This window comes from Myxine glutinosa, chromosome 6, assembly GCF_964187855.1.
Source record: "Myxine glutinosa chromosome 6, kmMyxGlut1.1, whole genome shotgun sequence".
Lineage (NCBI taxonomy): Eukaryota > Metazoa > Chordata > Myxini > Myxiniformes > Myxinidae > Myxine > Myxine glutinosa.
The window spans coordinates 66,616,685-66,629,689 of NC_136266.1; the positions used below are offsets into that span (position 1 = coordinate 66,616,685).

General features: G+C 49.3%; 1 protein-coding gene across 2 annotated transcripts in view; it reads right to left on the reverse strand.

Moving 5' to 3' along the window:
• Nucleotides 1–13,005, reverse strand: part of LOC137429918 (ATP-dependent RNA helicase DHX58) — a 146,794-nt gene that overhangs the window by 58,171 nt on the left and 75,618 nt on the right. For both annotated transcript variants that reach the window (XM_068120298.2, XM_068120296.2), the window contains exons 8-9: nucleotides 12,175–12,363; nucleotides 7,741–7,991 (exon numbers count right to left, since the gene is read on the reverse strand). In XM_068120298.2, the coding sequence (XP_067976399.2) occupies nucleotides 7,741–7,991; nucleotides 12,175–12,363 (440 nt within the window). The remainder of the gene's footprint in view (nucleotides 1–7,740; nucleotides 7,992–12,174; nucleotides 12,364–13,005) is intronic.

The window sequence follows — 13,005 nt, forward strand, 5'->3', positions numbered from 1 at the left end:
CACACACACACACCACACCACACACACACTACTTTATTTCAGGCAAATACAGTCGAGCTTGGAGGAAGCAAATTGAGAAAAGCAAGAGAAGGGAGGATCATAGGAGAGATAAAGGAGGGTACCGGAGTGTGGGAAAAGCAAGGGAAAGAGGTTTGGAGTAGCCTGGACTGTGGAGGGAGGGGAAGGGCCATGTATGGAGCACACAGAATGGGATGTGGTGGTGGGGATTTTGGGCGGGAGGAGTGGAGGGTCAGAATTCTGCCTTATCTGCAAACGTAATACATGTATGATTGTATTGTTGCGGATATGAGGATTGCATTTTTTTGATTGTGTGTATTGTAGTGGTAAATTGTTGTGTAACATTGGTTGAATATGGCCCCTCCTGCCTCCACAGTTGTGTAAAGGTAAAAAGGGCGTCCCGGTAGTTATTCCATGAAACACCACATTGCAGGACCCGATAAAACCCTTGTTCAGTAGCTTATATCTTATTATGTGTTTTAGAGTAAGGCCTTGTCTTCCATTAGAATAATACTCCATTGCACCGAATCAATTAAGAATAGCTCCCCTTCAATACTTCCATTTCCCAGCCAAACTCTCCATCTGCAGGTAAAGCAGTTCACAAGCGTGGGGTGCACGCCCTCTCATTTCGCTGCTATAGTGAATATGTGCTCCGTGCTCTGTTTGAACAGGAGGGGCGGGGTCGCCCGGGAGAGGCAAGCCCAGGGCGCGCCACGAAGGGCGGGGCTGTTCAGCCCCATGCCCAAATAAGGAAACAAGCCCGTGGCTCGCCACGAGGGGCGTGCCGTCGGCGCCATGCCCAAATAAGGAGACAAGCCCGTGGGATTACCATACAAGGTCACGAAACAGAGCACGGGGGGGGGGGGGGGGAGGTCGGTACCGAAACCGAGGGGGGCGTGTCAGACCCGCGCTGGAGAGAAGTGAGAGGAAGGGAATACGAGCTGAGCTGCGTGGAGAGGTACACGACAAAGAAAGGGTCCAAGAGAAAGCAGAGGAACTTTTACGAACGAGTTGCAAAGAGATACGGCAGATGAGTCCAGCCCCGTTTCAACCAGCCGCGTGAAGCCCTGACGGGGCAGCGAGTGACCCTGCCGGCGTGCGCTGTAAAGCCGAATACCAGGAGCTGCCGGCGTGCGCTGTAAAGCGAAATTACAAGGAGCTGCCGGCTCCCCGCTTCCCGCCCGGAGTGGACCTGCCCGCTGTGCCCTGTGATCCCACCTGCTCATCCTTTCCAGCCATTCCTGCCTGCAAGTTCCCCATTTGCGTACGTGAGTTTGTTTTGTTCGTGCTGTCCTGGGTAGTAACTAAGTCTGTATAAGCTAGTAATTTTCACTGTGTCACCTGCGTTTTCATGTCCGCTGTAAATACCCGTGACTGCTCTTTTTGCTTATGTGTGTGTAAATAATAATAAATCCCGTTACTCTTCTGTGCGTCTTCTTCTTCCTCTTTGCATTCGTCGTCTTAGTCTTTTCCCGATTGAATAGCGGTGGCGCGATACGGCCAACGTTTGGGTGAATCGGGTTTAGTCGGGGAACAACTGTTCGGTCGCGGAGCCTCCGCTCGGCAAACACACCATCCTTAACCGCGAACCGTAACAATTGGTGTCAGGAGTGTCAGATCGGACCCGAAGCGCGCTTAACACGCTCAAAATTACGAGCTGCTGGAAATTTGTGTTGTAAAGCAAAACCCGAATTTTGAAATCGCGCCATGGCTGTTCAAGGTGACGGGATGCCAGTGGGAGAGATAGACGGGGTGGAATCGACCCAGGACCTCGGGGAAATGTATATGGAGGATGTGGTTGAGGGGGTATCAGGCGCACAAAATGGCGCTCTCGCGCACGTGGTTGAGGGGGCCACGGCCGCGGAACCAATGGGCGTGGTCCAAATGCAAGCCTTCATGGCGCAATTCACCGAGATGCTGAGAATAGAGGGGGAGAAATGGAGAAACCAAATTGAAGCAACAACGAACGGAATGAGGGCCGATAGGGAGGAAAGGGAGCAGAGGGACAGAGACCGCAAGTTGGGCGAAAGGGTCCCAGGGGTGCACGAGGAGGTAACGCCGGTCGAGAAGCACTGGTTGAGCGAAGTGGAGGAAAGCGCGGGTACAATGACGGGGGTAGAAATCGCGACAAGGGGTTTGGAAAAGCCGGCGACCGCTGAGGTAGAGGGAATTTTATTAAAGCCAAAGGTCGTCGAGGTGAGTAAAGAAAAAGTGGAAGTGGGCATTGAAATTGAAGAGACCGGCGACTTAGAAAACCACTCGCGGCGGGAGGAAAAGATGGAATATGTACAAAGTCCCTGCTCAAATCATAATTGTGTGCTTACTAACCAAATAAAGAGTTTGCAGGTGCGCGTGGAGAAGGGAATCCCCCAGGTGAGTCGTGCTGTGTATTGTGCGGGTAGATTTTGTAAAAGGATGTTTAGCGACAAAAAAATTGTCGCGCGATTGGGATCGATATGGCACCCGGGCGTTGGTAAAGGGTCCGTGTGAGTGGAAATGGCACGCGTGTGAGGAAAAAGTGTGCGTCGGCGAGTGGGTGTGTTATAAAGTGTGGGAGTGAAACCGAGTGCGAGCAAGAATGCACGTCGGGGTGTACGGAGTGTGACACAGGGAGTGAGAGCAATACGGAGTGTACGTGCGAGGGTGAGTGTGACACGGAGAGTAAGGTGGTGGTGGAACGTGTGCGAGGAAGCACACCTGAGTTGGTGGTAGCGCGAGTGTGGGAGAGCCCATCTGAGCGCGTTAGTGGGTGGTTGCCAGAGTGCACGCCCATGGTGAGTGGTACGGAGTACGTACCAAGGGAGAGTGCGCAAGACAGTGCGCGAGGTGTGTTAAAAGAGTGTGCGAACGGTGAGTGTGCGCGAGAGGTGTGGTGTGCAACAGGGAGTGCGTTGGTGGAATGTACGGACGGCGTTGGAACGCCGGGTTTTGGGAGTGTGAAAGGGGTAGCGTATGCGTGTGAGCATGCAGGTGAAGCATCGACGGTAACCGGGTTAGCGGTTAGGGCGACGGATAGCCGATGCGAGCACTCGGGGCGCGGTGTGCTTTGTTGGATGCGAGGCCCGGCGCGGATCGAAGCTGCGTCGTTTCTCTTCGAAGCGTCGTTGCCGATTCGGGCTTGGCCCCGCCCCGCACGGTCGAGTCCGGGCCTTGGCGGGCGAGGCGACCGGTCCGGTTCGAGGGCGAGTGGGAGGAAGCGGTACGGTGCCCCCTCGTGGGGACGGGGTTCCGACCGGGGGAGATTGAGCCATCGGGCCCGGGACCGCAAGGTACCGCGCCGAGATGGTGCGTGGAATCTCGGCCCGACCAAACCACCTCCCTTGAACCGAAAGCCGGACGGATTCAACCTGCAGGCGACCAAACCACCCGAATTCATTGCTCGGCTTTGCGAAGCCGAGTTTAATGATGTCATGACGCACCGAGGCTAGGATATAGCGGACTGTGATGATGATGGTGATAGTGATAGTGATTTGATACGAAATTTAGAATAGTGGGTAGAATTGGCAGTAATTGGAAAATTTTTGATTTGTGGAAATTGGACGAGCAAAATTAATAGTAAGAGATGCCCCATGTGATGGGATGGCCAATCCACCATCCCTCACAGCGGGGGGGGGGCAAAGGAGCACTAGGTTTATGGGGTTTATGGCAGTGAAAACTAGCCCGGGTGGGTTAGGATATATCGTGTGTAGGGCCCTAGAGAGATGACATTAGGTAACGTTAAGATTAGTTAGTGACAATGACACCTGTAGTGGGGACGCAGGTAGATTAGTGTGGATGATAATGACGTGGGAGCGCAATAGTTTAAAGGGGCGACTGGGAAGCGCAAGTTTCAGAGGGGAGTAGTGAGATGAGATGATGCCATGTGTTTGAGGATTGGAAGTGTATGGTGAACAGGTGTGATTGAACAGGTGTGATTGCACAGGTGTGCAACTGGACAGGTGTATGGAGCAGTGAATGAATGAGTGATGGTGATGTGTATTGTGTTGACCAACTGGTCCAGGAAGAGGAGGATGGTGCAGGTGGCACCAGGTAAGATTGCACAGGTGTGCAACGACAGGTGTATGGAGAATGGTAGTGTGGAATAAATGGTAGTGTGGAGTATATGGAGTATTGGAATGGATGGTCATGGAGTGAGTATGGTGGAAACTATGGAGTGGAGTGGATGGTGCGGAGGTGTGAATGGGGGAAGAGTGGACCCCCATCACGAATACCCGGGGAGGGTAGTGTAAGTGTTAGGTAGAGGGTATAGGTAAATTGTGGTTGGATATTGGCATCTGTGGTGCGGGTGGAAGAATGGTGATTGGATGGGTGCATTAGTGTTGTGGAAATGGCTGGGCGTGTAGCCTGTTAGTGTGTGTAGTTGGTTTGGGCACTCCACCACTGTGAGGATGTCGGCCAGTTGAGGCCGCAGGTGGGCTCTGGGAGCCGGTAGAGTTATTGTGGATGGGGCCCAAGGATCCGGAGGACGGACCCGGGTATCCCAGTGCCAGAGGGCACCAGTGGGGTGACAGAGCCAGGAGGGGCCTTCCCCAGTTAGTTAGGTTAGGGTGAGGAGCTAGGTAAGCTCGGGTGGCAACTACAGTGGTGGAGGTGTGCAGGTGGGTAGACCTGCTGGGAGAGCTACACGCCCCAGCCCAGAAATTGTGCAAGGGCACCGGGAGATGAATCGGGGGAGTGAGACCCCAAATTGAGAAGCACCACAGTTTGGTCAATGGGAATTGGTTTTTAGAACCCATAGTGTAAGTTGGCCAATGGATTGGCAGGGAGAGACCCCGGGTAGTGTAAAGTGTGTTAATGTCATTTAGAGGATAGTTAGGATTGAAGTCTCCTCGCACCATCTACATCCACTCACCTGAGGTGACAGGTACTCCACACCATGGCATGTTTAATTATTTTTATGTGCAAATGTTTTGGATTGTGAGACGCATCATGACGTGGGTGTGACATTGTGCTTTGTGTTCCATCTCTTCCTCCTTATGAGGATTGATGATGAATTTGGTGATGGCAAATTTTGGATAGAGGGATTGTGGTGACGAATTTGGTGTAAGGGAAATATGGGGAAAACGTGACAGTAGTGACGAATTTGTAAATGTGTAGATTTTGTACATATGGGGTAAGGGCAAGGGTAGTGTAGGTGACAGGGGGGGGTGACGTATGGTAGGGACGAGCTTTCTCACTTCGCTCTCCGTACGCACTTCGCCTTGCATTGCCTTGTTTGATGTGTACCCTTGTGACCTTACCCCTCGCTCATCTGTCTTCCCCCTTTTGTCTCCCACATGACCTGTGCGCCATTGGGCGCCGAGGGGAGCGTGCGTGAGTCGGCCATTGTGCGCCCGGAACTCCCAGAACCAGCTGTCTGCATCGATGCACCACATTATGGACCACACATCTGTGGCCGAGCACCACTTATGGACCCCATGGGTTGGGGCGTGGCCCCTCTGCTGGAACCGGCCATGAGGGCCCGAAATCTTGCTGGCGGACCTTGGCCACAGGGCACCGATGCCCCACAGGTGAACCACAGTAGTCGGCCTGGTGGGCCATAAATAAATAAAAGGGACACGTTGGGTGCATTTTATTGTAATACAAATAGGCCGCCAGCAAAGGAAAGACAACATCTGGAAGAACAAATAATAATAGCCAGCAGAGGGAGCCGAAGAGCAAGAGACCACCTGCAGGGTTAGGGGTTGTTGATTTTATTTTTATTCATTGAACATTGATGAACTATGGTGACTGCACCGATTGGTGCTTGAGGGTGTGTTGGTGCATTTTTGGGTGCTTTCATGGTGCATTGATGCAGAGCAGACTGTCTCCCCCCCCCCCAGAAAGAACAATCACAGGTCCTGGGTTAGTCTTGTAAATAAAAGTAGTGTCAACTGTAAATAATGCTCCCCACCGTCAGTGTGTAGTTTGAAGACCATTCCGCAATTCGGTTAGCTGTGGGCGTGAGTCTGTTAGGCAGGGTGCAATGGAGCAGCGGGACATATTTATTTATGTTTTAAAACTGTCGCACTCAGGGTCAGGTTAAAAGTAGAGGGAACTACACCTACGTGTCACACTAAATAAAAGTTGTAGGCCCGGGACGTGCCTAAGAGGAGGAGGGTGCAGTGTTGCGGATATGAGGATTGCATTTTTTTGATTGTGTGTATTGTAGTGGTAAATTGTTGTGTAACATTGGTTGAATATGGCCCCTCCTGCCTCCAGAGTTGTGTGAAGGTAAAAAGGGCGTCCCGGTAGTTATTCCATGAAACACCACATTGCAGGACCCGATAAAACCCTTGTTCAGTAGCTTATATCTTATTATGTGTTTTAGAGTGAGGCTTTGTCTTCCATTAGAATAATACTCCATTGCACCGAATCAATTAAGAATAGCTCCCCTTCAATACTTCCATTTCCCAGCCAAACTCTCCATCTGCAGGTAAAGCAGTTCACAAGCGTGGGGTGCACGCCCTCTCATTTCGCTGCTATCGTGAATATGTGCTCCGTGCTCTGCTTGAACAGGAGGGGCGGGGTCGCCCAGGAGAGGCAAGCCCAGGGCGCGCCACGAAGGGCGGGGCTGTTCAGCCCCATGCCCAAATAAGGAGACAAGCCCGTGGGATTACCATACAAGGTCACGAAACAGAGCACGGGGGGGGGGGGGGGGAGGTCGGTACCGAAACCGAGGGGGGCGTGTCAGACCCGCGCTGGAGAGAAGTGAGAGGAAGGGAATACGAGCTGAGCTGCGTGGAGAGGTACACGACAAAGAAAGGGTCCAAGAGAAAGCAGAGGAACTTTTACGAACGAGTTGCAAAGAGATACGGCAGATGAGTCCAGCCCCGTTTCAACCAGCCGCGTGAAGCCCTGACGGGGCAGCGAGTGACCCTGCCGGCGTGCGCTGTAAAGCCGAATACCAGGAGCTGCCGGCGTGCGCTGTAAAGCGAAATTACAAGGAGGTGCCGGCTCCCCACTTCCCGCCCGGAGTGGACCTGCTCGCTGTGCCCTGTGATCCCACCTGCTCATCCTTTCCAGCCATTCCTGTCTGCAAGTTCCCTATTTGCGTACGTGAGTTTGTTTTGTTCGTGCTGTCCTGGGTAGTAACTAAGTCTGTATAAGCTAGTAATTTTCACTGTGTCACCTGCGTTTTCATGTCCGCTGTAAATACCCATGACTGCTGTTTTTGCTTATGTGTGTAAATAATAATAAACCCCGTTACTCTTCTGTACGTCTTCTTCTTCCTCTTTGCATTCGTCGTCTTAGTCTTTTCCCGATTGAATAGCGGTGGCGCGATACGGCCAACGTTTGGGTGAATCGGGTTTAGTCGGGGAACAACTGTTCGGTCGCGGAGCCTCCGCTCGGCAAACACACCATCCTTAACTGCGAACCGTAACCGTAACCTTAACCGCGAACGAACCATGGGGATTTTGGGCGGGAGGAGTGGAGGGTCAGAATTCTGCCTTATCTGCAAACGTAATACATGTATGATTGTATGTTGCCTAATAGTGTTTTCTTGTCTCATTCAAATGCCTCACTTCCTTTCCACACCACATCAGCCACTCTGAGATGTACGTGGACTACTTCTGTCTTTATCCAACCTGTTGTCTTGTCATTCCTCATCCATTGTCGCTGTCTTTGTGAAGCTCACATGCCTGGCATTTGGATTTCACCAAATCTCTACAGTATGTATCATGTGCGATGCAATTTATAGTAATATAATGATTCGTACTTGTAAAGGTATCTTCCACTTACCGCAGTCATGTGGCCGACCTGGTTCCCAGCACCAGTCAGGTGATGGGATCGCACCCCAACGTCCTTTAGTAGTTCATTGTAGGTCACCCACTCATGCAGGGCCATGGCACTTTGACGTGTGCGTGTGAACACGATACCACGTGACTGTTGATTGTTCAAAAATGCTGACAGGATGGTGCTCTGCAGTCGGTTCAGTTTGGGGTTCTCACACTTGTCTTCAGGTGAAATTGCACCCAGTCCTTCCTTGTGTTCTGCAGTTCAAGGCAATAAGTCACCTCACAATGCCGGCACACTTTTTATTTGATTCTATATTGTGACTTATAAAACTGCAATTCTTTACCTCTAGATGGCATGTGAGAGGCATTTCCTGATGGTATGTCAGTGAAATTGACAGGAGTGTCTGGAGTGCAAAGTGGCTGCAAAACGTTTTAAATTTATATATACAGAAGTCTGGGCTAATGGAAGAGCTAAATAACAGAGAGCGTCAGCTTTAGCGACGGGGGGGGGGGGGGGGGGGGAGGAGGAAGAAGAGAGACACAAAACCACTTGGACACGATGCGAACGAGTAATGGAGTGGCAAGAATGGAAGAGGAGAGAATAAATAAATCAGAATAAGAGAAAGAGGGTGGTCAGTGATGGGTAGCGGAGGGTATGCGAGGAAACATGATATGATGATAGAATACATTCTTGAAAGACTGGAGGGGAAAGCACAAGGCAACAGACACAGGGAGTCGGTTCAACGAAAGGGAGAAAAAAGGAATAAAAGTGAGCATTCATTCATATTGGGGAAGGAAACCAGGTGTGGGTTTTTGGAAGAGCACATGTAACTTAGGGGTTGGGGTGGGGTGGGGCTGTGGATAGAAAAAGAGGGAAAAAAGAGTCTGGGTGAAGGCAATAGGCAATAGTGGGGCAATGAAAAAAATCTAGAAGTCCACTGACTCACCCCTGCACAGAGCGAAACGCAACCCCTGGGGCTCGGCCTCTAGCTCAGGGTTACCAGCAACATGAAGAGCTTTGGACTTGACCCAGGGGAGCAAAATGGAAATGGCAGCAACAGTCCAGAAAGCCCACAACAAGTGTGTCCATTCAAAATAGAGCCGGAAAACAAAATCTGTGCAACCTCAAGCTTGAACTTTCAAACTTGTCTCCCTCGTCTAAAACCTGGTGGCATCTTGTTAAGTCTGTCTATGGAGTATGCTCCCATTCCATCCCTTCCCTCACTTCAAATGATACCACAGCCAACTCAACGTGTGAGAAGGCTGAATGCCTCAATTCTGTGTTTGCTTTCAAATATTGTGTCCCCAACCCCACACTCTCTGTACGCACCCTACACAGTAGCACCAAACCGCTCCTGGGCTCTGTGTCTTTTCCACCTGTAAAGATGGAGATGTTTCTGGCAACCCTCGACATTGATTCTGCAACTGGACCAGACATCATCAGCTCACATGCTTTAAAAACTTGCTCTGCTGCTCTTGGACATTTTCTTCCTGTTTTGTTCACCCTCCTTAGGTCATCTTCCATCTGCTTGGAAATCGGCCAACATCACTGCATTACATAAACATGGGGCAAAACAGATCCCCTCAATGATAGACCTACTGTATCAACTTACTTTCAATGATCAGCAAGGTTATGGAATCCATCATCTCATTTCACATCAAATCCTTCCTTTTCTCCAATGGCCTGAAGTCAGATCATCAATTCACTCTACCTTGGACATGCTGCTTCTTCCAACACCCAGACTTGGTCTCCAAACTCTCTGACTATGGCATCCAAGGCCAACTCCAAACATGGCTTACTGACTTCCTCTGCTCTCATAACCAACGTGAGGCTTTCAACGGGATCCTTTCATATCCTCTCCCTGCCAAGGCTTGAGTGCCCCAATGCAGTATTCTGGGCCCAGTCCTATTCCTGATCTTCATCAACAATCTCTCTGACTCTGAAGAATCTTCCTTATCTCTTTGCTGATGGCTCCACCCTCTGCCGTGACATCCCTCATCCCTCAGATATACAGGCAGCATTCACTTCCCTCTCTGCACACCTTGATAGAATCAAAAGCTGGTCAAACACTGAATATGTCTTTAAATACTGAAGATTCTCACACTCTCACTCATTCTCTGGAAGGGGCATCTGGGAAACCCTCCTATGTACTTTCTTGACAGTCCTCTTTAGAAGGTCAGTCACTAAAACTTTTTTGCCTCATTAATTAATCAACCACAAATTGTTTTTTGGGCAAATCACATTTTAAAGTTGCCCTCCAAAGCCAATCGCTGACTCGGCATCCTCCATCTTACAAAGTCCTTCCTTGGCACACCGGAACTCTTATATCGGAACTGCAACGTATCGGAACGGAACTGCAATTAATTCATCTGCAGCTTGATGAAGTACTGTTCTTCCCTTTGGACTGGTGCTCCTGCATCACATCTTCAAGGCCTGAAAATGGAATCTCTCGCGATGAAGCTGAGTCTATGGGCCTATCACTTTGACATCGCAGTGGTCTTTCCGTCGTCTACCGCCTCCGTTGTGGTCTTGCAACCTCTACTCTTTCTGTGCTCTGTTCCCTCCTCCCACTTTCCCACTTTTCTGTAGGGTGTACACAGTCTGCCAGCAACCCCCTTCTGGTGAAAACTCCAAAATCAGAATCACTGCCCACCTCCACTCATTTGTTCCTGATTTTTCCCACCTGTGGAACCAACTTCCACATTCTCTTCAATCTCATTTACCTCTCCAGGGCTTCAAGACAGCTGTTCACCACCATCTGAGATCATCGAAAAACAAGATCTCTTCTACCCCGTTAACTCTCCGGAAGTTTACCTCTTTGCAAGTTTCCTGGTTTTCCTTCTTGAGACCCTGCAGCTGTATTGATTTTTTTCACCCCCTGTGTCCTCCCCCAGCCTTCATTGTTTCCCACATCCTTTGTTTCTTCAAGTCACCCTCTATTTTGGTCCTTGTCCCTGTTGTTGGTGTGTTTCCACCCCCCCCCCCTTCTCTTTCTACTGTTCCTTTTGTTGTGTTACATCCTGATTCATTCTATGTTCCAGCTCCTCCATGAGTCTCGACATTGTATAAAAAATAAAACTAAAGGGAAGTCGATAGCACACCATCGCAAATCTCCAAACTTTCCATCTGAAGCAAAGTTGAAAGATGTCAAAACGTTCCACCAAGAATGACCCAATATCAACTTTTGACTTAATTTCTTTTTCGTTTTGACCACCGTGACCCTAAATTCCCACCCCTTGGGGTGTTTGACCTTTTGACCTCATCCATGGAGGTGGGGCCAAAATGATAGTGTTCTGGCACTTTCTTACCATGTGGTGATAATAACTACCAAGGTTGACAATTTTTTGCACAACCGTTTAGGAGGAGATAGTGTGATGGACAGACAGACAGACAGACAGATGGACGGACAGAACGAGCTGATTAGAATAGCCCCTTGTGTTTTTTTTAAAGCGTGCGGATACAAAATCCCACAGCGGAGAGCCTGATTCAATAGTACTGTACTTCAGATGAATACGATGTTGACCATGGTGAGCTGTGCATAGCTCAGAATGGACTTGGTTCTGCAGGGCATAACAAGGCCTTGGCCAGACTTAGAAGCCAGCATGGAGATATTATGTTCCACCCAATAAGGGTTGTGACAGATGGTGAGGCAAAGCTACTTCAATGATTGTCCTCCTCCAGGGGTTAGCCAGTAAAGTACACCGTGGACTTTCATAGTTTATCTGAATAAAGGAGGGATAGATCAAGATTTTGGGACTTTCTTTCATTGAAAGGCATGTTCTCCAGATTTTTTTCCCGGAATTCCAGACAGAGAGGGATACCGGTGTCCTGTTGGTGTCCTGTTGATCAAGAGGGATGATCCTAACCTCTCATAATGTGATTTTTAAAATCTTTACAAATACACTAAAATAAAAAGACAAACTCATTCTTCTTCAGATATTTAGTCGATATGTGGTACGCGCTTATTCTTTCAGGCTTCATGCATCCATTTTTGATCCATGAAGTGCTTAACCTTCTCATGCAGGTACCTTTGCAAAAAAATTGAAGCTCGACTGTGTCCACATGCAACGACGTAAGTCCAATACATTACACACACAAGTTAATGTGTGTTTATGAGCAGTGCCACCTGTACACAGTTGTCAGGTTCTTATGCAAAGCGAAGGATCATAGAGGATCTGAACAACAGAGGATAGAGGGTCAACAGACCGATACATAGGCAGAAGGGAAAAGGTAGGCCATTATGCGCTTGAGTGAGTGTGGGAGAGACCATGAGGTGGTGATGTGCTGCACTCGAGAAAGATTGGAGGAAAGAGCATGGGTCGACACAACCAGGGACATGGTTTTATACCAGGTGATGAAAGAGAGCAGGTGGGAATGAAGATTAGACTTGGGAGGGCAACAAGGAGAGGAGAAGAAATGATGACAGATGGCACACACCGGCAAACACTTTCGCCAGGAAGTTATCGGTGTCATCCAGCATTTCTTTTGTGCTCTCGTCTTCGTAGAACGACTCCAGGTATTTATATGCGTCCACCTGGCGTACGGTGTCATTAATAAGTAGAACATCGTTGTACTTGCGTAGGTGTCTAGCACACATTTGTACATGCCGATTGGCTTTCTCCACCCCTGCGTGATACAGACAACACATTTGTAATGTCATTTGACTCATTTCCGCCAATTTGTACGACACGATCATGCATGTGAATACATCCGACCTGCACACACCTCCACCCTCACCTCCATTTGCAAAATCTCCGTGAACTTCCAACCACTCGCGAGTCTCTCCAACACTCTGGTACCCCCACCATTGGGTTCAGACATATATTGTCCACCAAACCCAAAACAATTTTAGGCTTTGCGTCATCAGTTGCACTTTTCATAAATACATGTCGATGTCAGCGATGATCGATGTCGATTGAAATCCGGGTTTGAATCAGCTTCGCTTCCTCCAGCGTGAGGCCGACGCCATGAGTACGGAATCACGCTTGGTAAACAAATTGACCTGTTCAAAATTTTGTCACGGCACTTGTGAAAATGAATGGGGATGGTTGAGTTTCTGACAAACCAAATAGAACGGCTCGTTTAGCATCCTTGAGAGATAAGAAATGGATTTTATATTCTGTAAGCTTTTATGAAACCGTTAATCATTTTTTGCGCGTTCGCCACGTCTCTTGGATGGAAAGCAAGGAGGAGAAGCGTAAATTATAGAGTGGATTGCCATTGAAAACTGTAATTTCTTTCAACGTATTCGCATAAACATTCCATTAA